Source organism: Phacochoerus africanus, chromosome 2, assembly GCF_016906955.1.
Source record: "Phacochoerus africanus isolate WHEZ1 chromosome 2, ROS_Pafr_v1, whole genome shotgun sequence".
Classification (NCBI taxonomy): Eukaryota; Metazoa; Chordata; class Mammalia; order Artiodactyla; family Suidae; genus Phacochoerus; species Phacochoerus africanus.
Genome location: NC_062545.1, coordinates 256,047,132 through 256,072,726, shown reverse-complemented (window position 1 = coordinate 256,072,726; position 25,595 = coordinate 256,047,132). Strand labels below are relative to the sequence as shown.

The window sequence follows — 25,595 nt, the reverse complement described above, 5'->3', positions numbered from 1 at the left end:
CTTCTATTCAGTCAAAAATCACCGAACATCCACGTGTGAGTCACTGGGTACAGAGGTAGCTAAGAGAGAAATGGCCCATTTTTTCATGGAGCTTCTACATCTGTGGAACTGAGCCTTTGGGTGTTGCTACTGTGCTGTTTCTCCGTGAAGAGCCTGGTGTCCCCTCCTGAAAGTAGGTGCCTTGAGAGCAGAAGCCACTTGTAGGCTGGCTGCCATCCCCAGTGGCCAACACAGTATCTTGTTGATACCAAGGACCCGGCACACGCACCTTGGTGAACACGATCCTTGGGATCACCTACCTGGAGGGACAGGAACTCAGCGGGGTGGCAGTCTCTCAACTTTAGTACCGCCACTACCATTCATTTATCCCACAAGCACTAACGGAGCTCCTGCTGGATGCTGGCCACCTGGCTGCCGACCCTTAAGCCCAGAGCAGGGTCTCTCCGCGAGCTGAGCAGCTCTCCTCACCTGGAGCCACCAGCCCTGTTCCACACAGTGACCAGAAGGCGCTTCTGCTCGTCTTCCTCTTGGACAGGCCTGCAAAGCAAACCAGACAGTCAGAGCTCCAGTCCAGACCCACAAAGTCCATCCTAACAGCAGATTTTGGAAATAAGCTGAATGTCCAACCATAAGGGGCTGGTTAAATAGAGCACAAAGAGTGTGGGAGGTGAGTATTTATATTCATAAGCGAGTTTACATTATATTGTTAAGGATGAAAAGGAGGTTACAACAACATTATAGAACAATGTCACCTTTGTAAACACACTCCCACACAAATTCAAAGATGCGAAAAGAAAATACCACAAAACCTGTATCAGTGGGTAGCAGGACTAGAAGTGTTTTCTCTTTCCTTCTTTTGTTTACCCGTATTTTCTACTTCTGCTACAATAAGCAAAATCACCTTGTGTATTATGGAAAATAACAAAATATTATTAATTTTCACTAATAAGAAAAAACAAAATGTCCATGACCTTCCCACGGGCCCCAAAGTTTGAGGGCAAGGGAAAGAAAGAATAATAACAAGAACACCCGACACTCTGTGTTACACTGTAATATGTACACTTCTGCTCTCTGAGATCAGGACTCTTCCTAGCCCCCTCTTACAAACAAGGAGGCTCAGAGAGGTGAGCAAGTTGGGGATGGCTGGGTAGGGAGGCCAAACAGCCCCTCAGCTTGGAAAATTCCTTCTGCTCAAGGAGCAAGCTTGGCCCAAGGCACAGTGGGAAATTGCCGACTTTTTTCAGGAGCTGCCAGCCTCAGGCTGGGCATTTTAGTTATGAGAACCAGCCACATGATACCTTATCACTGTGGCCTTGCTGCTGGGCCGGGTGCCAGGGATGCAAAGACACAAGTGAATGAGAAAACAAAGACATCCTTTCGAAGGCATTGTTTTTTCTGCTTAGATCTGGTCCTAGATTTGGCAAACAGAGCTGCTTCCAGATAAAGATCCCTTCCCTCTCCTCTCGAGGGCCCAGCTGCCCCAGACTCTTACAAGAAGAAGTGCTCATGGAAGACCGGGTCTCTGCAGTCTGGGATAGTCTGCGTCTTCTGGCGGCCCAGCCGATTATCTTCAGGGATCAAAGAAATCTCGAATAGGAGAGAAGCAAGCATTAGCTGATCTCAAAGCCACATGATCACCCAAGCCCGAGGCCAACTCTGCACATCTCCAAGTTAAAGCCTCCCCAGTGCCCTTCAAACTGGCCTCTGCAGAGCACCTAGTGGTGTCCCCAGTCAGATGCTGGGAAAGAAGGAAGAGCCCAGGACTGGAGGCACTGGTGTCAGAGGCCAGGAGAGGGCCTCAGAGCGGGGGAACCAAGGAGGCAGCCACAGGCCCAGGCAGAGATAGGGTACAACTTGACCGCCTCTGCTCTTCCTCCAAACAGAGAGCTTCCCCCGCCACCACCCCCCAGCACCAGTCTCTTCTAAGTTCCCAGCAGCTGCTGAGGGCTCCCTTCCCACAAGGCTCCCAGTCAGCCTCCAGGCCCCCAACCACGTTCTCATTCCAGCACCATACATCCCCAGCCTCAGGTTCCCACCCTGCTTCTGACCTTGTCCTGGTCCAGAAGGGCCTCCCCTGGGGGCTTGGGGAAAAACGCCCACACCTGACATCTGACTGTCACCCTCTGGGAGGTGCCTGGCCTTGGACTTGGGCTGGAAGTAGGCCCCTGCCCCTGTGAGGCCTCTATCTTCATAGCCAAGCTTCCACTCAGATGGATCTTCCAGCCTCAGAGACATTCCCTCCACTCCACCACCCAAACCTGCCATCCTGCCTCTAGTCTCGGGGGAGGGGAGCCGTGAAGATGTTGCTTTTCACGAGAGGGTGTGGGACTGCCATGGATTTCCGGCATCCACTCACTCGCTCACGGTGCCCACCCACAGGGTGACGCACAAGATCACCCAGAAGATTCCTGCTCTTGTGGGAAGCCCTAGGGACCGAGCCAGGCTAAGGGAGGGGGTCTGTCTCAGCTCAGGGCCTCATCACTAGGCCTTACGAATGGCTGCTGACCAAACAGGTAACCGTAGCTGCCACCTCGAATGGCACCAGGCCCACATACGTGCTGAGACCTTGGAACTCAGTCCTATGATGTGGCCCCTCACTACCCCCACCCCCCGCCCCTCACTACCCCCACCCCCGCCCATCACACCCCCACCTCCAGGCATCATATACCTTCACGTAGGAATCACAGGCGCCAGGTTCCTTGCTCATCAGATCTTTGCCTTCTATGACTAAACAGAGAATTACAATGTTGGGGTGAGGAGTTCCTGTCATGGCTCAGTGGTTAACGAATCTGACTAGGAACCATGAGGTTGCGGGTTTGATCCCTGGCCTTGCTCAGTGGGTTAAGGATCCGGCATTGCCGTGAGCTGTGGTGTAGGTCACAGACACGGCTCAGATCCCATGTTGCTGTGGCTCTGGCGTAGGCCAGTGGCTACAGCTCCGATTGGACCTCTAGCCTGGGAACCTCCATATGCCACAGGAAGTGGCCCTAAAAAAGGCAAAAAGACAAAAAAAAATGTTGGGGTGAGAGGGAAGGATCATCACCAGGCTCTTTATCTGCAATAAGAACCACTGGACGTCGGCCCCTCTCTGGTCTGGCCCACTGCCACCAACGCCCACCATCAGGCAGCACCTGCACTGAGACATTATATGGGCGTTCAATGCCCTGAATCCCACTGCTGGAAGGGAATGTAAAATCTGTTGAGTCCAACCCCTCAGTCAGCGGGGAAAATGAGGCTATGAGGAGGGCCCAGAGAAAGTAAGAAACTTGCTCAAAGTCACGGAGCAATGGGAATGACAGAGCTGGGTTCAGATCCCTGTCTCTGACTCCCAGTCCAGTGCTCCTTCCACCACACAAGGCTGCCTCCTGGGATGGAGGGGCCGAGCTGGAGAACTTAGCCTGCCACTTACCAGCCATGTGAGCCAGAGCAAGTTGCTTCACCCCCGAGACTGACTCTGCCATTTGGTCAGGCGTCAGTGACAACAATAGGTTGGTAATAATAACATCCACTCACATGGTAGTTGTGCAGATCAAATGAGATGATATGCTTAAGAGGCTTAGCAGAGTGCCTGGCAAATAAGTACTTGCTCAACAAAGGTTTGCTAAAGGAAACAAGAATAAATAAAGACAAGGAAGAGGCAGGGGTGGGGTGGAGGTCTGGCCATGAGAGTAGGTATGGCTTGTTTGCCTGAGGTCTGTAGAAATCAGACAGTGGAGGCTTTCCTGTCCTGGCTCAGTGGTTAATGAAATCCGACTAGGAACCGTGAGGTTGCGGGTTTGATCCCTGGCCTTGCTCAGTGGGTCTGGCGTTGCTGTGAGCTGTGGTGTAGGTTGCAGACACGGCTTGGATCCCGCATTGCTGTGGTTCTGTTGTAGGCCAGTGGCTACAGCTCCGATTCCCAGCTCCCTAGCCTGGGAACCTCCATACGCCGCAGGAAGGATCCCAAGAAATGGCAAAAAGACCCCCCCCCCCCAAAAAAAAAAAATCAGACAGTGGACCTGAAAGAAGCTGAGCCTCTTTTCTATTTTCTTTTCTGATCAGTTTAGAACGAGCCCTTGGGCTTGGCTCAGATGGAGCCCTTGTAGTCTGAAGCGTGAGGCCTGGGAAGCCAAAGGAGAGAGGACAACGGCCTGGAAGGGATGAAGGGCCTGAGACTGGGGAGAAGCCAAAGCAAACTGTGCAGGACAAATGGACTGGGGGAGGCCAAGATGCACTTTGCAAAAACTGTTTGCACAGCTGGAGTCAGGCTCTGGCAGGCAAAGAACTCCCCTCTGCTGGTCCTTGGGAACTTCACCCTGGGCTCCCCAAGGCCAGGACCGGAGGGCCCTGGTCGCCTGCTGGCCTACTCTGCCTGGTATCCTAGTTACTGCTCCTATGTGCATCCTTCCTGTGGGTGTGGTTCTTGAGGGCAGGGTCCAGGCCTGATGAACCCCTGGGTCTCCCTGGCCCCCCGTGGATGTGAGGCAGGCATGCCCCCCCCCCACTACATGCCCTGTCTTCTGAAGAAAAAAGAACAGAGTGACACAATGTAGTCAGAACTGTGATGAGGACCCAGAGGAGGAAGCAACAAACTCGCCCTGCAGAGGGGTCAGGGGGCGACTCCTGGAGGTGAAAAATGAGGCAAATGAGCCTTCCCCCCACATCTTAATGAGATTAAAGCCAGGATATTTCTTACAAAGTCAGAGTAAGGAAGACTTACTTTTCAAAGGGAGTTCAAAAAGCAGGCAGGCTCAGACACAAGGAACAGTGGGCGCAGAGGCAGAGACATGAGCAAGCATGATGCATTCAGAGGTGAGGGTGGGGGTTACATAACCAGACAGAACAAGGTGGAGGGTGGGTGCCTTAAACAGAAAGAGCCAGGGAGGCTGGAGAGATAGGCAGGGCTTGCTGGGCCAAACACAAAGAGTGCGGCCACCACAGAAGTGGTGTGTGGTGTGCTGGATGGAAGGACGGACAAATGATAAATGGCAGGTCAGGTATAAAACCCTCTGGGTGGGACCTCAGACCTTCATGGTCTGGCCCCAACTGATCCCTCCACACCTTCCTGTGCAGTGCTCTCCTGTGCAGCATGCTCTCTCTGACCCCCGGGCCTTTGCACTTGCAGCTCCCCATGTGTGGAGAACCTGGCCTGCCATCTCCCCTCTGCCTGGCTCAGGCCCGTTCCTCCCTGAGGATGGAGTGTGGACATCACTCCCGCTGCCAACTCCTCTCTGCCATCCTATCAGCACCATCTTTTAAACTCAGGTGAGTACTCTTCCTTGGCATCCCAGACCTTAGCCCACGGCCAATGCTCAAGCCCTATTTTGGGAATTTATGGTTTTCTATCTCATTTAACAAACACTAATACAGGGCTTGCCACATGCTGGGCTCTGTCCTAAGTGCTTTACTAGTATTAACTCCTTTAATCCTTGGCACAACCCTTAAGATCGGTACTAATCTCACCATTCAGCAGGTGAAAAACCAAGCTTGCTTTTAGGTCCCTTGGGAAGACAAGTATCAGAGCCAGGTTTCCGACGCGAGCAGCCCAGTGACACTAGGCTGCTATCAATGAACCCATGACAAGAAAAAGAGAAAGAGAGAAGAAAGGAGGGAAGGCCCCCTGCTCCATCAGGCCAAGGACAACGCATAAGTGCTGGGGACAGCTCCTGCCTGCTGTGGACTCTGCCTGCATCCAGGCAGGACAGGGCAAGGTCTCTAGATGGCCTCCTAAGTGAAGAGCCACTTTTTTCAATGGACACTTGGGCAGGATACTATACAAAGATGAAAAAGAGGCCTTGGCCACAGGGACGGGGCCACCTGTCCCTGGCTCCATGCAAGAGGCTGAGTGACTCCCCCGCTCCCTGGTGAGCCCAGTCCCCAGCCATACTCACTGTGGAGCAGCAGGCCCCGGTCCTGAGCGTCAATGGACAGCTTCAGCTGACCTGGGGAAACAAGAGAGATCATGTCGCCTCGTCTCCTTGCTGGATGAAAAATGGAGTAAGAGGGATGAGAATGTCCTTGAACAGATGGAAGGACTGGGGAGGAATCATAAGCTATTACAATAAGGACAGGATGTCAAAGTCATTCTCCTCCTCGCTGCAAAACACCCAGATATTGGAGTTCCATCGTGGCGCAGTGGTTAACGAATTCGACTAGGAACCATGAGGTTGCAGGTTCGGTCCCTGCCCTTGCTCAGTGGGTTAACCATCCGGTGTTGCCGTGAGCTGTGGTGTAGGTTGCAGACACGGCTCCGATCCCACGTTGCTGTGGCTCTGGTGTAGGCCGGTGGCTACAGCTCCGATTAGACCCCTAGCCTGGGAACCTCCATGTGCTGCGGGAGTGGTCCAAGAAATGGCAAAAAGACAAAAAAAAAAAAAAAGAAGGGAGCTCAGAAGCCACTAGCTAAGCCTCCTCACTGCATCAATACTTTCAGGGGTGGTTTCCCAGCCGAGGCTTACACCCCCCGCCGCACCTCCTCACTGCTTTACAAGGCAGACCAGGTCAATGCTCAGGAGCTCTCACTACTGACAGTCAGGAAAGTTGTTGCATCCACATCATGGTGAGGCTAGACTGCAGAGGTAAGGATCCTGGGCTTCAGTCAAGAGTCTATGACTGGGGGGGCGGCGGGGTTGAGGGGCTTGGCCAAAGCTCTCCAGCTGGGATAAACAACTAGCTTTGTTCTGGGAATGCACTAACAACACAAGGATCTAGGATGAGTGAGTCCAGGGAAAAGCAAAAGGAAAGAGAGCAGCTGCAGGCAGAAAAATCCTTCAAAGTCAACATTACTGCCCCCAGCTCTTCCACAGAATCTGACCTCTCTAAAGAAAAGCTAAAGAGCCTGTCTTTAACCGTGACATAGAGCCTTGCTACTCAAAGTGAGGTCCAAGAACCAGCAGCATGAGAAGTGTCTGATGATAGTTTAAAAATCAGCATCTCAAGCCCCAGCTCAGGAATACTGAATTCAGGTCTATAGCTTAACAAGATGCCCAGGGAGTTGCATGTCCATGAAAGGTCGACGAGCCCTGGACTAGCGGATGCTAAAGAGCTTCTGAACATGTTTCTAAGCTTGGAGAAGGCCCTCTTAAACAAGATACAGGAGTTCCTGTCGTGGCTCAGTGGTTAATGAACCCAACTAGCATCCATGAGGACAAGGGTTCGATCCCTGGCCTCACCCAGTGAGTTAAGGATCCAGCGTTGACGTGAGCTATGGTGTAGGTCACAGACATGGCTCAGGTCCCGAGTTGCTGTGGCTGTGTTGTAGGCCGGCAGCTATAGCTCCAATTTGACCCCTAGCCTGGGAACCTCCGTATGACGCTGGCGTGGCCCTAAAAGACAAAAAAAATAAAATAAAATAAAATAAAAATAAACAAGACACAAAATGCAGAGGGACAGGGAAAAGATAGATAAATCTGACTCCATAAGACTTTATAAGTGTCTCATAATTAAACATATTGTAAAAATTTATGAGACAACACAAAAGCACAAAGGAATTGGAAAATCAGAAATGATAAAATGGCCAATAAACACAAAAAAAGATGTTCAACCTGATAGAGATCTGAGACACGTAAATTAATAGTAAAATAGCAGAGTTCTAGTCATGGCTCAGTGGTTAACAAATCCAACTAGGAACCATGAGGTTGCGGGTTCAATCCCTGGCCTTGCTCAGTGGGCTAAGGATCCGGCATTGCCGTGAGCTGTGGTGTAAGTGGCAGACATGGCTCGGATCCCACACTGCTGTGGCTCTGGCGTGGGCCAGCAGCTGCAGTTCCATTTCTACCCCTAGCCTGGGAACCTCCATATGCCGCTAAGCGGCCCTAGAAAAGGCAAAAAAAAAAAAAGTAAAATAACATCTCCAATCTGATTGGCAGATAATCTAAAAGATGGTAATGTCAAATGTTGGTAAAGATACAGGAAAATAGATACACTCACACCCTGTTGGAGGAAGTGTACAGGGAGGGTCATTTCTGGCAATATCTATTAAATTTAAATGCTCTTACCCTTCAACCTAACAATTATACTTCCAGGTAACTGTCACAGATAAAAACTCAGGTGTGCACAAAGGCAGGAACTATAGCATTGTAAAAAAAAAATTGGAAATACCTGAAAAATTCATCAATATGGAAATGATCAAATGAACCACCTGTAGCTGTGTTGTGGAATAGTATGGTCTGATTTATTTATTCATTTATTTATTTATTTATTTTGCTATTTTAGGGCCGCACCCTAAAATAGAGGCATATAGAGGTTCCCGAGCCAGGAGTCAAATCAGAGCCACAGCTGCTGGCCTACACCATAGCCACAGCAACGCGGGATCCGAGCCACATCTGCAACCTACACCACAGCCCACAGCAATGCCAGATCCTCCACCCACTGAGCAAGGCCAGAGATTGAACCCACACCCTCATGGATCCTAGTTGGTTACACTAACTGCTGAACCACGAAGGGAACTTCCAGTATGGGCCAATTTAAAGAATGGAGGAGCACTGGATGTCCTGGAATGGAAACATTACCAAGATGGGTTTTTAAGCAGAACAAGCAAATACAGAGCAACACGTATGGTATGTATTTCTCTCTGTGTGTATATGTGTGTCAAATTAAAAACAGTGATCACCTCTAGGGAAAAGACTGGGAGTTGGAGTGAGGAAAGTCAAGAGGAATTTCGATCTATCACTGTTGTAGTTGCTGTAACTATACCAATATATCTATGACCTATAGCACTTCTATAATTAAAAATAAAGAGGTGGCGTTCCCCCTGTGGCACAGTGGGCTAAGGACCTGGGGTTGTCTCTGCAGCAGCTCAGACCACTGCTGAGGCACAGGTTCGATCCTCAGCCCAGAACCCTGGTTTTACGAATCCAGCGTTGCTGCAACTGTGGTGTAGGTCACAGCTGCAGATCGGATTCAGTCACTGGCCTGGGAACTTCTATATGCCATGGGTGCAGCCAAAAAAAAAAAAATATATATATATATATATATATATATACATATATATATACATATAAAGAAGAAAGAAAGAAAGAAGGGAAGGGAAAGAAAAGGGAAGAAAGAGCAAAAAGGAGGAAGCAACAAAGAGGGGGGAGGGGAAAATATGAAAATAATCAGAGGACCAGGACTGGAAAACAGGTGAAGAATAAGGAGCTGGACAGGTTTTTCCCCTGGCTTTTCCAATTTTTTTTTATTTTTATTTTTTGTCTTTTCTAGGGCCGCACCTGAGGCATATGGAGGTTCCCAGGCTAGGGGTCTAGTCAGAGCTGTAGCCGCTGGCCTACGACACAGCCACAGCCACTGCCACACGGGATCTGAGCTGCGTCTGCGACCTATACCACAGCTCACGGCAACACCAGAGCCTTAACCCACTGAGAGAGGCCAGGGATCAAACCCGCAACCTCATGGTTCCTAGTCGGATTCATTAACTACTAAGCCACGATGGGAACTCCTCCAATTTTTATATTTTAAAAGAAGACAATATAAAACAAAATATACAGGTCATCCTCACAGACACCCAGTGGCCCTCCAGCATGCGTATAGGAGAGAGACCACATTCCTCTCCCCCAAAGACATGTGGGAAACTCTTCTCTCAGTCAAACAGACTCCTCCTAGAACCTCAAGGAGCTGCTGGAGGGCCATACACTGGGGAGCCAAGGTCTACCCAGCGGTCATACACTGGGGAGCCAAGGTGGGGAGGGGAGGGCTTCCCAGCCTGCAGCAAACTAGCACATCAAGCAGAAAGCCCTGCATCTGCTTCATCCGTGACAACCCTATCTAGCAGTTCTCTGCCTCTGCTTGGTTACCTCCAGTGATAGGTTGCTCACTTCCTGTAGTGAGAGCCCTTTCCCTTTTGAGATAGCTCTGACTGTCCAGTGCTCCATCTTCATTGAGCCAAAAGGGGTCTCTCTGTAACTTGCATTGACTAGACCTCCCTCTGCAGTCTCTGGGCTCTTTCCTTTAGACCAAAGTCTAAAGTCCTTCTCCCATTCCCCATGGCACAGTGAGATATCCCTCATCGCCCCAACTGTTGCCTCTGTACACACCCCATGAAACTGAGCTGATGGTTAGGGGATGTGCTTTGTTGCTGCCTGGAGGATGGGCGGGGCAGAGAAGAGAACAGAGGGGACCAGAAAGGAGGGAAATTCCACATCTCATAGCTTTGCACTAGTCCACCAACCACTCTGACCTTGCCCTCATGTTTTGGGATGTTTAGATGTTCTGTGTGAATCGTTCTACATGTAGATGGGGTTTTGTTTGTTTTTTTTAACATGTTTGTGGGAGAAGGTGAGTGGCACATCTTACTCCTCTGCCATCTTGATCCCACCCTCCCCCTTTGAGGTGTTTAAACTACAGCCTCAAGCAATTCAGGCTCCAGCAAACCATGGTCCAGCTCTTCACCCATCAGAAATCCCTGCTGCTCTCCTGCCCAGGACACTGATCCCAGAAGCCCGGGAGGCCTGTTCCAGTTGCAGCCCTGACTACCCTCCTCTCTCTCCAACCACAATGTCCACAGCTGTGAGCTAGAGCTAATAATAGGGATTGTCGCACTCTCTGAGCTGTGTGGGGATCAGATAACGCTGGAGGGTGAGGAGGTCCTTGGATGAAAGGCACCAGGAGAATCTATGGTATTATTAGCTCAAGGTCTGAGCATTTACCACTTCGGGGCTCCCTTGAGCTGAAAAACCTCAACCGTCCTACAAGAGCTGCTCCCGACTGAGTGTGGAGTGGGAGAGGGAGGTCAGAAACAGACAAACAGGGCCAGCAGCCATGGGCTGGATCTCATCAATCCAAAGGCATCTATGTTTAACACTTTTTTTTTTTTTTTTGGAAACTATTACCAGTGCAAAGCCAGCTCAAGCCCAAACACGTCTGGTTTTCCATAGCGTGGGAACCGCTATGCTGCCCAGCACCTAACACCTTCCAACGCCTCTTTTCCAGAAATCAGAACGGAGAAATGTCCCAACACAAATGGTCACTAATTCCATTTCACAAACATCTGCTGGGTACCTGCCCGAAGGCCTGAGTGAGGAAGCACAGATCCGAATGCTGCCTGCCGTCAGGGAACTCACTGCCTGGTGGCTAAGACAGGGGCCTGGGCAAGGCCAAGAGCTGGAGCAGAGGCCGGGCCTGGGATGAAGACTGACTGGGAAATCAGAGCAGTCTGTGCGGCTCCACACAGCTGCTTCTTCCAGGCTCTGCCACGCGTGTCTCCTCGGGGAGGGACCAGGAGCCTAGACCCTGTTATGGCAGAGAAACTAAAGCCAGCAGACCAGGCTCCAGGCCCCCAGTGCAGGGCACACCTTACCCCAGGTCACAGATGAGGGAAGGCAAGATGGAGAATGGGACCCTTCCCTCAGCCATGCCTGTCGCCTCTGTCCTCGCCCCTAGCCCACTCCATCGGATGTCTGAGGCTTGAAATCACCTGGCCCAACTTCCCCATTTGTTAGCTGGAAGAGTCATGCCCAGAGATGGAAGATGACTTGTCCTGGGCCCACAGTGACCAGGGTAGGCCGAGCCAGAACTGGAGGCCAGAACTCTTCCCTGTGCACTGAACCAGTTTTCCAGAACACTCACAGCCCTCTGCTGTGCACCACTGCATCAGCCAAAGCAGCCACAGGGTCCAGAAGCAGAGAGCCGTCAGGCACAGGAAAAGGGTTGTCCTTTGCTTAGAAGCCAAGAAGAAGACAAGAAAGGGCAGGCTCCAAGAAATGCCTCCAAATCTAGAGAAGTGAGCCATCAGAAGGAGGGAAGTCAGGCTCAATGCCTGGGGCCTTCGGCTGCTCTCAGCTAATCAAGCCCCTCACGAGCCCCCCAGATCTCTGGTCTTGACAACAACCCCACTTTCTCCCCAAGCTCAGGGTGTGGCCTGAGAGCCCAGCAAGTTCAGATTAGAGGGCCTGAAGTCATCCTTGTCGGCGTAATCAGGGGCCCTGGAGAGGGCACAGCCCCAGTTGCCATGGGGCTACAGCTGGACACCAACTCTGTGTGCACAGGGTGGTGGTGACAGGTGCCCAGAGAGGCTGCAGAAGTGCACCAGGGAGCAGGGGCCCAGAGGTAAAGGGAGAACAGACGGGCCCCATATAGCGGAAAAAATACTGGATGAGAATGAGCATCAGAAAGGACAGGGAAGGCAGCGAAGTCACATTCTGCTGGGCACAGGACTTCGGGGTTTTGGACTCACTGGACATTGTGGGGAAGAGTATGGAAGCTAGCTAAAGAAATTCAATCTGGCTGACCTCACTAAATAGAGGGCCACAGGAAGATGGACTCTGACTCTCAGGATGCAGGAAGAGCCATACTCAGAAGACGAAGCAAGATAGGGGCTGCCCACCACTGCTGGGCTCAGGGGTCAGTGGAAGCATGTCCTAGAAGGAGCTCATGCCACCCTGGGGTGTGCAGAGAATACATCTCTGAGGGACTTTCCTGGCCAGCATGGAGCAGCAGTCATCCCCAGACTCCATTCGCCCCCAGAGCATTTCCCTGTTTGAGAACTGTCATGTGTGGACGGCTGCAGGAAGGAGGATGGAAAAAGGATAAACATACAAAGGAAGTGGGGTCTACGCAGAGCCTAGTCAGCCGCTAAGACTCAGCAAGGTTGTGCCCTGTTTATGGATTTCACCTTCTGCCCTCTAAGGGAGAAATGGTAGCTGCAGTGGCGCCGGGGAACTGGAGCCACACAGCTCTTAGGATGGAGCCCTACAGAATTTCAAGGGCTTTGTTCTGAGGAGGGACAATCTTGAGTTCCACTTGGAGAAGCAGCCCTGGCTTTTGATGGTACCTGCTGGCTGAACAAAAGTGAGCAGGGGGCTGCTGTGGTAGAATAAACCTCATGATGGGTCGATTCAATCCCTCTCATTTGACTCTCTGCTTCCTGTGAAACCTGATATTACAGTGGCTTCTCAAGCTTTTGGGCTTTTCCTTCCAGGAGTTGATTGCACTGGCCAGCATACATCTTTTCTGCAACCTCCCTGGGAGACCCTGGACAAAAACCAACTAGCTAAGCCATCCCCCAATTCCAAACTCACAGAAACAGTGAGGTAGAAATGTTTGGTTTTTTTAAGCCAACCCATATTGGAATCACTTGTTATGAAGCAGTAGATAACTAATTAATATATACCTATATTGCCCCCACAGTTGGGTGACATAAATCTGATCTCAATTCTGAAGCAATTTTTCAAATTTAAAAATTGTTAAGAAAACACAGTTCTAAGACAAATCAGTATAGTGTGACTAAGGACAAAGAAGACTTCCAGTTTTCGAAGTCCTTGATTTTCTTTTCTTTTCTTTTTTCTTTTTACAACCACACCTATAGCATATGGAAGTTCCAAGGCCAGAGGTCGAACTGGAGCCACAGCTCAGGCCTACACCACAGCCACAGAAACAGCAGATACGAGCCATATCTGTGACTTACACTGCAGCTTGTGGCAACGCTGGATCCTTCACCCACTGAGCGAGGCCAGGAATCAAATCCGCATCCTCACAGAGACATTTCAGGTCCTTAGCCCACTGAGCCACAACGGGAACTCCTAGGTCCTTGATTTTCATAATAAAGAATTCTGATATATTTAAACTATACTCATTACTACCAAATTGCAAAATCTGGAAAGGTCCCACATTAACCCAAAGATAGCCTAGCACATGCATGAAAATGCTTCATCTGCAGAGCATATGGTTTTCCTTTACACACATTTGTGTATGATACTATAACATATAGAAAATTCACACTATCCTCCCCCTCCCAATTCTCTTTTGGATTTATTATAATAACTTTAATCACATCTATAAAGTTATATGTTTAATTACAAAATTGTCAGTTTATCACATTTTATAACTTACTCAGCATCCTTACTTATTTCATATTACAGACTTCTTCTCCAAAGTTTAGCATGTTATTTTATACTGATTAGCACCTGTTATGTGCTTGCTGCTAGCTTTGAGGCATACAATAGAGTCAATCATTTTTTTCATTATGCTTTACATTTGCATTATTTTTCACTATCAAATGAAGTTTTCCAGCAAAGCAAGTTTAATATGGAAAACACAAGAGAGGAAGCATGGAACTCTAAGCAAAGTGTGGGTTTTGGAATCAGTAAGACCTGCTTTGGATCCTGGTTCTACCACTGATGATCCTTAATCACTACATCTTCAGTTTCCTCATTTGTATAATGCAAAGAATAATAATAATACAGCTCTCGCAGAGCTGTTGTGAAAATGGGAACTAATATATGTGAAGCACCTGGCAAACAGAAGGCACGCCCACTGAAATAGCAAAAGGAAGGCAGGAAAGAAGGAAAAGAAAGAACAAGTCAGAAAAATTAGAAACATATGTAGGGGACTTCTATTCCTGGGATGACAGACTCACTGAGGAAATATAGAAAAGCTGGACAAAATATTTGAAGGCAGCTTCTTGGAGCTTGAACAAGATAGGAACTATGAAGCACGATCTGAGGGGATAGAGGACCGAGGAATTAAATTTAATGTTTTCCTGAACTAATTTTCTCCTGGGGGTATTTTCAAATTCCAAAGATAACAAAGCCTGAGAGTCTGAGCAGAGTTTCCGGTTGCTTCTTGAGGCTGGAGGAACAGCAGTGGGAGACGAGGGCTTGCCAAGAAGTGGGGTCCTTCTGAGCCCCTTCCTCTTGGGTTGAAGCCCAAAGGGTTGCTCCTTAGCAACAGAACAAACCATGATCAGAACACAGCTCCTCAGGGGATTCAACTCAATTTCTATCCCTAACACTGAATGAAAATTATTCCAGATCACTAGTGACCTCAAGCACCCGTCAGAAGCACATAAAGCTCTTTTTGAAGAAAATAGCATCCCAGGTCTGCATTAAGAAGGGAAAAAAAGCAACGGTGTGTCTGCTATTTGTAATAGACATAGTACACCTAAAACATAAAGAAAAAGAAAGATTGAAAAAAATAAGATGGAAAAAGATATGCCAAGCAATTATTAACCAAAAGGAGCCTGAGCATCTATGTTAATTTCTGGAAAAATAGACTTATCTGCACTAGAAATAAAAAGAAGACTTGGAGTCCCCGTTGTGGCGCAGTGGTTAACAAATCCGACTAGGGACCATGAGGTTGTGGGTTCGATCCCTGCCCTTGCTCAGTGGGTTAAGGATCCAGCGTTGCCCGGAGCTGTGGTGTAGGTTGAAGACGCAGCTCGGGTCCTGTGTTGCTGTGGCTCTGGCGTAGGCCAGTGGCTACAGCTCCAATTAGACCCCTAGCCTGGGAACCTCCATATGCCGTGGGAGCAGCCCAAGAAGTGGCAAAAAGACAAAAATAAATAAATAAATAATTTTAAAAATTTTAAAAATAAAGGTTTAAAAAAAAAAGAAGAAGAAGACTTGAGGAATTTCCATTGTAGCCCAGTGGGTTAAGGATTTGGTCTTGGCACTGCAGTGGCTTGGGTCCCACCCCCTCACCCGCAAAAAAAGTCTTTATAACAATAAAAGGTTACTTCAAAATAATAATAGTCTCAGCTCACCAGAGAGATAGTAATTCTTAATATGCATGCTCTTAATATTGCTTCAAAATATATAAAAGAAAAACTGAGTGAACCTTAATGAGAAATAGATAAATTTATAGTCACAGTAGGAATTTTAACATACCTCTCTCAAACTGATAGAACACATGAGGTAGGGACTCAGCAAGGATATAGAATATTTGAACAACCTAAGTAAACAAACTTGACCTAAACCTGACATGTATCAAGAACACGACACCCAACTATTGCAAACCTTTTCAACCACACACAGAACATTTATAAAAACAGTATATGACAAGCCACCAAAGGGCTGAAAAGATGTAGAACAGGTTCTCTGACCAAAACGTAAATAAATTTTTAAAAATTACTAAAATCCCCAACATTTGGAGGTTAAGAAATACACTTCCAAATAACTTATGGATTCAAGAAGAAATGACTACGAAATTTAGAAAATATTTTGAACCGGGAGTTCTCGTTGTGGCTCAGTGGAAACGAATCCAACTAGTATCCATGAGGACGAGGGTTCGATCCCTGGCCTCAGTCAGTGGGTTAAGGATCCAGCATTGCCATGAGCTATGGTGTACATCATAGACATAGCTCGGATCCCGCATTGCTGTGGTGTAGGTCAGCAGCTGCAGCTCCGATTCGCTTCCTACCCTGGGAATTTCCATATGCTGCAGGTGTGGCCCTAAAAAGAAAAAGGAAAGAAAATATTTTGAACTGAATGATAAAGAAAAAAACTGCATACCAAACCTAAGACTTCTGGATATTGGCGATCTTGACCCCAATAAATGTTACACAGTGTTTGCTCTGTGACAATAAATCAGTGAACTGCCCATCATGTGGAGGGACACTTCTCTGTATGTGTGTTATATTTCATAATAAAACTTTTTTTTCAAAACAATATCAAGTGCAGAATTGGAAAAGAAAGCAAAGGGCTCTCAACAGGCCAGGAACTTTGAGAATTTCTGAACACCCCCAAGCAATGGACTCCAAATGACAGCAAAGCCAGTAAATGCTGAGGACCCTGATTAGCAAAAGATGAGCTCCTGAGAAATGGTTGGATGGGTTTCCCAGCCAGGTCCAGGGAATGTCCTAGCCTCAGAGCAGCTGGGTAAGCCAGGGGCAGCTGGCAGGGACATGTCACAGGCCTCCAGCTTAGGGCCTGACTTCACATACGCCTGGCATTTCTTCCCAAGCTTCATTCTCACTGCAGAAAATGGACTTTTTTTTTCGCTCTGTGGCTTCTAATGAGAGACAGAGAAAGGAGAAGGATGAGTCCCAGCTAACACTATACTATCACAGCAAACATAGAAAAACAAAGAAAATGCCGAGCACATTGATGACAAGACTTAGTCTACTCTGCCTTCGCAACCACATCTTCCCACCTTCCCTCCAGCAAAGCAAAGATCCCAGGCCCTTCCTCTAGAGCTTACACACAGAGCCGCTCCCACAGCTTTCATCTTGCAGGTTCACTTGGGGATAATAGTTCTAAAGAGAGTTGGGTTGTATCACCCAATGTCCACAGCCACCTGTCCAGCCTGCCTATCACCTCCTGGTGCAGACACCCTGAAGGAAAGGCAACCTGTTCTCTCCCATGACCACTCACCACGTTCAGGCCCTGGACCAAATCCCAGGTAGATTAATAATCTTACTTCATGCAAGGTAATAAGTTGGTATTCTTTGGAGTTCCAGTTGTGGCTCAGCAGAAATGAATCTTATTAGCATCCATGAGGACGCAGGTTCGATCCTTGGCCTTGCTCAGTGGGTTAAGGATCCAGCATTGCCATAAGCTGTGGTGTAGGCCAGCAGCCACAGCTCCACTTTGACCCCTAGCCTGGGAAGCTCCACATGCCACCTGTGTGGCCCTAAAAACAACAATGACAACAAAAATAAGTTGATATTCTTTCAAAAAGTAGTCTTTTTCTCTTTCTTTTCCTTTTCTTTTCTTTCTTTTTTTGTCATTTTTGGGGCTGCACCCATAGCATATGGAGGTTCCCAGGCTAAGGGATCAAATCGGAGCTGCAGCTATAGCCTACACCACAGCCATAGCAATGCCAGATCCTTAACCCACTGAGTGAGGCCAGAGATCAAACCAGCATCCTCATGGATACCAGCTGGGTTCGTAACCCACTGAGCCACAATGGGAACTCCCAAGAAGACATTCTTTAAACATTCATCAGACACGTTGTGAACTTGGGTTTATATTTTCTATACAAAATATTTTGCCTAAAATTCATATAGAAACTCAAGGAACCGAAGATAGACAAAACAATCTTGAAAAAGAAGAACAAAATTTGCGGGGAGCCGAGAAGATACAAGAAGCCGAGGAAGCGAGCTTGCTTGAACGGTGCAATTCCGAGGGCAGGCTCCTATCAGGAAAAGGGGCCTGTCTGAACAGTACAATTCCGAGGACAGCTGCCTAAACAAGGGGATGCCTGCCTGTATGGCACAATTCCAAGGACAGGCCCCAGAAGACAATAAGGCTCGCCCGCTGACATAGGTCGAAAACTAAATTTCCCAGGAAATAATTTCCATTTTGTGTTGCTGAGTGGGGATTGTTCCATGGATAACTTAGTCTTTTCTGTTATTCACTTGTTATTCAGTTTTCCTCAGTCTTTCCTGATTATTTACTTATTATTCTTATTTTCCATTCTTATTTTCCTGTGGTGATTTGTGATTTAACAAAATTACAACAATAATATAATAAGAATTTCATCCTAAAGGACTTTCCCCTATTTAAATCCAACTTAATTAAAACATAGTGTTTATCTACTAACTAGTTATATTGTAAACTTTAGAGTTAGGATTTTAATAAGGTTCATAGAAGTTAGACATATATTATTCTTGACCAAAAGACACCTAGCTATGAATTATAAAAGCTTTTAAGTGATAGCTAGTTAAGTTGGTTTATATTTTCTTACACTGTCTCCCTGCCATAATGCTTTCAAGATAAGCACCAGTCTAAAAACAAGATTTGTAAATGCCAAATTCTTGTGTCTGTGACCTCTTCAACTTGTGGAGACTTGCTGGCCATGGGATGATTTGTACTGAGTCTCCTCCTTTCCACATGATGTATTGTACCTAATTGCCCTTAAACTGTACTCACTAAATTTAGTTAAAACAAAGATCTTAGAACATGATGTATAGCTGCTGTACCATGTAAAAGTTAACCAATGTACTTTTAACACTATGATGTAATCTGTAGTAAAAAAAAAAAAAAAAAAAACCTGTCTATATGATCAACCACTTATGCCAATAAAATTTGAGCAGTCCAGCGCCCTGAAAGAAGGGACAAAGAGGCTGTCTCCATTGCAAAAGCCGACGTCCGTCCATCTTCTTCGGCAAAGTATACACTCCCTAGCCGCCAGAGCTGGCCTCCAGCAAAAATTGAAGGATTCACACTTTCCAATTCCAAAACTACTACAAAGGAACAGTAATCAAGATAGTATTATATTGGAATAAGGACAGACAAATAGATCAATGGACTAGAATTAAATGTCCAGAAAGAAACTCATATAGGTACAGTTAATTTCAACATGTGTACCAAGACCATCCAATGACAACATAACAGTATTTTTAACAAATGGTGCCAGGACAACTAGCTACCATATACACAAGAATGAAGTGAGAATCCTTTCCTCACACCATATACAGAAAGTAACTCAAAATATTTTTTAATATGTTTTTTAATTCAAAGACCTAACAGTCAAAACTATAAAACTCCTCCATGAAAGCATAGAGGTAAATCTCTGCAATCTTGAATCTGACAATAGATGCTGAGATTTGACAACAAAAGCACTGGCCAACAAAATTCAAAATAGATAAACTGGACTTCATCAAAATGAAAAATATTTGTGCTTCAAAGAACACTATCAAGAAAGTGGATCAAGGAGTTCTGTTGTGGTTTAGTGCGTTAAGAACCCAACATAATGTCTGTGAGGATGCAGGTTCAATCCCTCGCCTCACTCAGTGAGTTAAGGATCTGGTGTTGTAGGCCAGCAGCTGCAGCTCCAATTCAACCCTTAGCCATGGAACTTGCATATGCTGTGGGTGTGGCTGTTAAAAAAAAAAAAAAAAAGAAAGAAAGAAGAAGAGGAAAAAAGAGAAAGAGAAGGGGAAGAATAAGAAGAAAAAATAAGAAAGTAGATCAAGGAGTTTCCATAGTGGCACAGCAGAAACAAATCTGACTAGGAACCATGAGCTTGCAGGTTTGATCCCTGGCCTTGTTCAGTGGGTTAAGGATCTGGCATTGTTGCAAGTTGTAGTGTTGGTCACAGATGCAGCTCAGATCCAGCATGGCTGTGGTGTAGGCCAGTAGCTGCAGCTCCAATTCGACCCCCTAGCCATGGAATTTGCATATGCTATGGGTGTGGCTATAAAAAAAAAAAAAGTAAAAGAAAGAAAGAAGAAAAGGAAAAAAGAGAAGGAAGGAGGAGAAGAAGAAGAAAGATAAGAAAGTAGATCAGGAGTTCCCGTCGTGGCGCAGTGGTTAACGAATCTGACTAGGAACCATGAGGTTGCGGGTTCGGTCCCTGCCCCTGCTCAGTGGGTTAACGATCCGGTGTTGCCGTGAGCTGTGGTGTAGGTTGCAGACGCGGCTCGGATCCCGCGTTGCTGTGGCTCTGGCGTAGGCCAGTGGCTACAGCTCCGATTTGACCCCTAGCCTGGGAACCTCCATATGCCGAGGGAGCGGCCCAAAGAAATAGCAAAAAAAAAAAAAAGAAAGAAAGAAAGAAAGTAGATCAAGGAGTTCCCATAGTGGCACAGCAGAAATGAATCTGACTAGGAACCATGAGCTTGCAGGTTCGATCCCTGGCCTTGCTCAGGGGGTTAAGGATCTGGTGCTGCCATGAGCTGTGGTAGAGGATGCAGACCAGGCTCAGATCCTGCATTTCTATGACTGTGGTGTAGGCCAGCAGCTATAGCTCTGATTTGATCCCTAGACTGGGAACCTCCATATGCCACAAGTGTGGCCCTAAAAAGACAAAAAAGAAAAAAAAAACAAAAACCGCAGATTAAGAGAAAATATTTGTAAACACTATCTTATAAGGGACTAGTATCTAGCACAAATAAAGAACTCTTACAACTCAACAATAAAAAGACATTTGGCCTTGAAATTCGCTATTTTAATTTAAAATTTTTTAATTTTTAAATTAAATGGGCAAAGAATCTGAATAAACTTTTCTACAAGAAGATATACAAAGAGCCAATGAGCACATGAAAAGATGCTCCATGGCACTGGTCATCAGGGAAATTAAAACCACAATGAGATACCACTTTACACCTACAAGGATGGCTAGACAGAATCAAAAGTCAGATAATAGCAAGCGTAGGTGAGGCTGTGGAGAAATCAAAACCCTCATGCCTTCCTGCTGGACATGCAAAATGGTACAACCACTCTGGAAAAGGGTTTGGTAGTTCTCAAACAATCTAACACAGAGTTACTTTTTGACTTAGCAATTCTATTCCTAGGTACACACCCAAGAAAACTGAAAACATTTGTTCACACAAACACTCATGCATGAATGTTCATAGCAAAGCAATATTCATAATAGCCAAAATATGGAAACAATCCAGATATCCATCAACGAATGCATAAACAATATGTGGCATATCCACACAATGGAATACTACTCAGCCCTCAAATGAATAAAGTACTGATACAGGCTACCACATGAGTGAAACTTGAAAATATACTAAGTGAAAGAAGCCAGTCACAAAAGACCACATACTATACAATTCTATTTATATGAAATGCCCAGAATAGGCAAATCTATAGAGACAGAAAGTAAATTAGTGATTGCTTAGAGCTGGGGGTAGAAGGCACTGGGAATCAGGGGTATAGTATTTCTTTTTGAGATGATAAAAATGGTCTAAATTAACTGTGGTAATGGTTATACAACTCTATGAATATGCTGAAAGCCATTTAATTATATATTTTAAATGAGTGAATTGTATATATGTGAATTATATCTCAATAAAGCTATTTTTAGTCAACAAATATACTGATAAAATTAAAATAGATAATCCTGAAGGAAAAAAAAAACTTATGTGCATCTATAATGGCTTCTTCAAATTATATCATTTCTCATGAATAAAAAGCCCTTTGGATTAGTTGCTCTGAGCTCCAGTTTACTTACTCCCCTCCCCTGAAACCAGGCCCCCTCCTCAGAAGGCAACTTAATTACAGCCAATTAACATTACTTGATGTTGCCCCTTATTGGGGGACAAGGAGCTGTACTCATGCGCATGAACACACACACGTACACAAATACAAAAACCACAACATATTCCATATAGTGTTCTCTCTGAAAGGAATTCTAATCCAAACAATTTTGTTTCTTTATCATTCCAGAGATGCTGGAAATTTAGCTCCCTTTAACTGAGCTCAGGAAGCTACCAGCCAGGCAGCAGCTTCATCTGGCTCCACCAGGACAAAGCCCATTGCTGAAGGCCAGGAACTACCTGCCATGCTGGGGAAAAAAAGCCAACAAATTGAAGAAAACTTAGCAAAACCCATCATTTTAAGGGAGTCCACATTGGCTGTCAAAGCTGACTCTGAATCCTTAGCCTCCAAACCTAGCTGATGATCAAAATACTTCTTGACTTCTTAAAATTACTGATGCTCTGGCTCCAGCCCAGACCTGCTAAACTTGGATATCTGGGCAAAGATCCTAGGAATCTGTATTTTTAACAGGTTCTCCAGGTTCTTCTGATAATTAGCCAGGTTTGATAACCACCGATAAGACTCTTCAAGTACAAGCAGACCAGCAAAGATCGCTCAGTGCATGAAGATAATCAGCAGCTTGGAAAGGGACGATGGCCTTTGTCAAGGAATCAGAGTTAATGCAAGAAACAGAAGAGAGCTCTTCCAGTGTCGGAGAAATCTGAGAGGAGCTGCATATATGCAGCAGGAGGCTCTCCACCCGACCAGGTCCCTGCCTGCCCGCTGCACACTCAGGTCACAGTCACTGGTTCAAGTGGCAACCTCCCCTGATACCCACCCAACCCCGCCCAGAGGCCATGGCTGGGCAGGGCATCCACTCCCTGCTGGGCTGGACCCCCCACACACACATACACACACACACACACACACCCCAACTTCCCAGATCTGGCAGGGACATTACCTCAACAAAAGAATATGGACTGATACAAGGAAATAGTCACATCATACCAGTAAGGAAAAGAAATGGGTTACCAAACCGGATACATAATAGGATCTCAATATGGATAAAATCAGGCACAGACAGACGCATAGAAATAAGTCTGGAAGGATATAAATCATGTTAACAATGGCTTTCTCTGGGGAGTCAGATTACAGGTGATTTTCCGCTTTCTCCTTTTCATTAAGTTTTCAACAATGAATACATCTTACGGTGATAATAAGGAGGAAAAAACAAGGAAAAGGATTTTCTACTTTTTGATCAGCACACAGCTAAGGTAACACAGCCTCACAGCTCTCTGACACTCTTTCCTGACCACCCAACCAAATCAGACTATCCTGGCAACCTCCCCTATCTGGTAGAGTCTCAACATCCCCATAGGGTTAACAGGAATTGCCTCCAAGGGTTAGAAGGATTAAATGAGATGATGCAGGGAAAGCCGTTGGCACAAAGCATGGCATATGATGAACGTGCAACAAAGAGTGGCTAATAATTACTCTGATTGTTATCCTCCCCCAACTGGACCCATGAATTCCAAGATGCCGGACCACAGGCCATTTCCAGGGGCCAAGCCACTGCTTTTCCATCCTTCCCCCGCCCCTAGAGAAGGCAGGTGGTGAAGAACCAAGCGAGCCAACAGAGGTAAGCCTGAGAGTGGGAGAGCCAGAAGCCCTGGGAGGAAGTAACTCCTTAGGTGCTCTGTCTTTGAAATGTGGGCAAAGTCCACTTATGTTGCAATAACCGCTCCAACCTCCATAAAGAAAATTGTTTACAAGTTTGTGTGTCTGCTGGACATATCATCGCAGAAGGCTTGAGCCCAGGTACCAACTCAGCAACTGGCTCGATGGGAGACCTTCCTCTCTGGATCTCAAGCCTTCACAGAGGAAACATAACTTTCTCCCCCCAGGGAATTACAGAACCAGTGGGGAAACAAGAGCTGTAAGAAGCTGTATTCTAGGACCGGGCAGATTATCTTTACCATGGAGACATGGAAGGCCAGGTTTGCCCACACCGCCAGGGCAGCTGCTGCCCAGCTGTTATTTGGGGGAACCTGTCCTGCTACCTAGGGGTTTGAAAGCAGGAGCCTACTGCCCACTTCTTTCCGCCTCAAGGCCCCAAGGCAGCCCCGTGACACTGCTGGAAGCCCAGCTGCTCCCAGAGGAAAGAATCTCTTATCTCTGCTGTGGGTCAGGCATCCACTGAAGCCATCACACTGCAACCCCAAGGTGAACCCACAGGAAGCCAAGGCCATCTGGGCTGACCCAGCACCTGTTCTGTCCCTGAGCCAAAGGAAAGAGGACCCAGGAGATCTCAAGAAGGAGCAACGAGGCCTTGATTTAATCCTGAGCTGCTTGTTAGTGGGAAACTCAGTGGTGGCAAACCCAGTCTCTGAAAGATTAAGTGGGGCATGATTATTCCAGCCAAGCCAGGCAGAACCAACTGCACTTGGCACCAGTGGCCAGGCAGCAGGTGGTGCCCCATGGCTTGCTGGGTCTGAGCCTGGCCATGAGCCCTTCCTGGGCGACCACGGGAGGAAGGGGCCAGAGCAGGTGCCCCAAAACAGAAGGATGGCTGCTCCTTGCCTCCCCTGTCACCGTGAGGGTTGTCCTCTCTGCCTGCTGCCAGCAGAGTGAAGCAGCCCCTGGCAGCGGCCGCCGCGGGCACTTACCAAAAGTGCTGAGGTAGAAGGACAAGCCCGGGTGGGCGCGCCGGCTCCCGAGGGAGACGCGGTGCAGGGAGCGCTCCATGGCAATGGCCCCGGCTCAGGCTGGGCTGGGGCGCCTGTAACTTGAGGCGTCTGTGTTGCTCCCAGTAACCGAGGCAGCAGGTTCACCCGCCCCCGCTAGTGTCTCCTGCCGGCAGCGCGCGAGGCTGCTGCGAGCATTTGAACCGGCGGCCACGCCAGGCCCTGATTGGCCCGCGCGGGTTTGAATGGGGAGATTTCCACCTGACCGAGCCGCCGCCGCCGCCGCCGAGGGGAGGAGGCGCCTGCGACCCATCTGGGAGGGCAGCCACCGCGGCCAGGACGGCAGTCTTCCCTGAGAAGCCAGCAGGACAGGCGGCCCCACCAGATCTCGTGGCTCTGGGACCGCTCCGGGCTGCGAGTGCCAGCCCCATGCCAGGCCTGAGGCCCCTGGCGCGCCTACTCAGTGGGCTTAGCCTGCTCGCCCAGCTCCCCCAAGCCAGCAATTAGCCATGTTTGCAACTTGCTTTGAAGCTCAGACCTGTAATCACCCGACCCAAGTAAGGGCAGAGGAGCACCCTTCTGGCCCAGTGCTGTGGGTCTTGGAAAATGGCTCTCCACGCCCGGCTCACGCTCCCCCACCAGGCTGCAGGCCCTTCCCTAACCCTGGCCCTTCCATCTCTTTCTTAAGCCTTCTCTCAGATGAGCAGCCTGGCACAGGTCTAGACCAGAGCAGTTTCCTCCAGCAGCCTCTTGGCCCCGCCATCTGCAGCCCGTCCTGGGAAACAGGAGGACAGGCCCCCAGCATCTGAGGGGACAAAAATGCACAACACAGTATGTGGTGGATAGGCGCTTTCACCCTCTGGAGCTTGGTGCAAGGAGGCAGAACTAAAAGGAGGGTCAGCCCCTGCGCTGCTCTGTCGGCAAACATTCATGGGATGCCTCCTGGGAGCAGTTTCACACCAAGACATCTGCTCAGCAACTCTGAGTGTTGCTGCTGTGGAGGGAAAGCTGCTGGTCTTATGTAAATCCAAAAATGGGAAGTGTCAGAAGCTGCCAAATGGATATTTGTGACTCAGTGATCCGCTCAAGTGATCCACACAACATTGGGGGACGCAGGAGAGAGTGGGGAGAAAAGTTATATGTATTGAGGACCAAGTGCCAGGGCCTGAGCTGGGCAGTTCACACACACCTCATTTAATTTCCAATTAAATTTACCAGGGGTAAGTATTAACCCCAATTTACCAGGGGTAAGTCTGAATCTCACATAAAGAGGATAGGTGACTTGTCC

General features: G+C 47.7%; 1 protein-coding gene across 4 annotated transcripts in view; it reads right to left on the bottom strand.

Moving 5' to 3' along the window:
• RGS3 (regulator of G protein signaling 3) overlaps positions 1–24,502 on the bottom strand; it is a 133,504-nt gene extending 109,002 nt beyond the window's left edge. Inside the window, exons 1-5 of one of the 4 annotated variants that reach the window (XR_007133299.1) lie at positions 24,290–24,494; positions 5,871–5,921; positions 2,669–2,727; positions 1,493–1,587; positions 469–537 (exon numbers count right to left, since the gene is read on the bottom strand). Coding sequence is in view for 3 of the 4 variants with exons in the window: in XM_047768204.1 (XP_047624160.1) it covers positions 469–537; positions 1,493–1,587; positions 2,669–2,727; positions 5,871–5,921; positions 24,290–24,368 (353 nt within the window). In the remaining variant the exon portion in view is untranslated. Of the gene's footprint in view, positions 1–468; positions 538–1,492; positions 1,588–2,668; positions 2,728–5,870; positions 5,922–24,289 lie in introns of all 4 variants that reach the window. The other 3 variants (XM_047768204.1, XM_047768208.1, XM_047768206.1) reach the window with 3 other exon arrangements.
• Between the last annotated feature and the right edge of the window lie 1,093 nt (positions 24,503–25,595).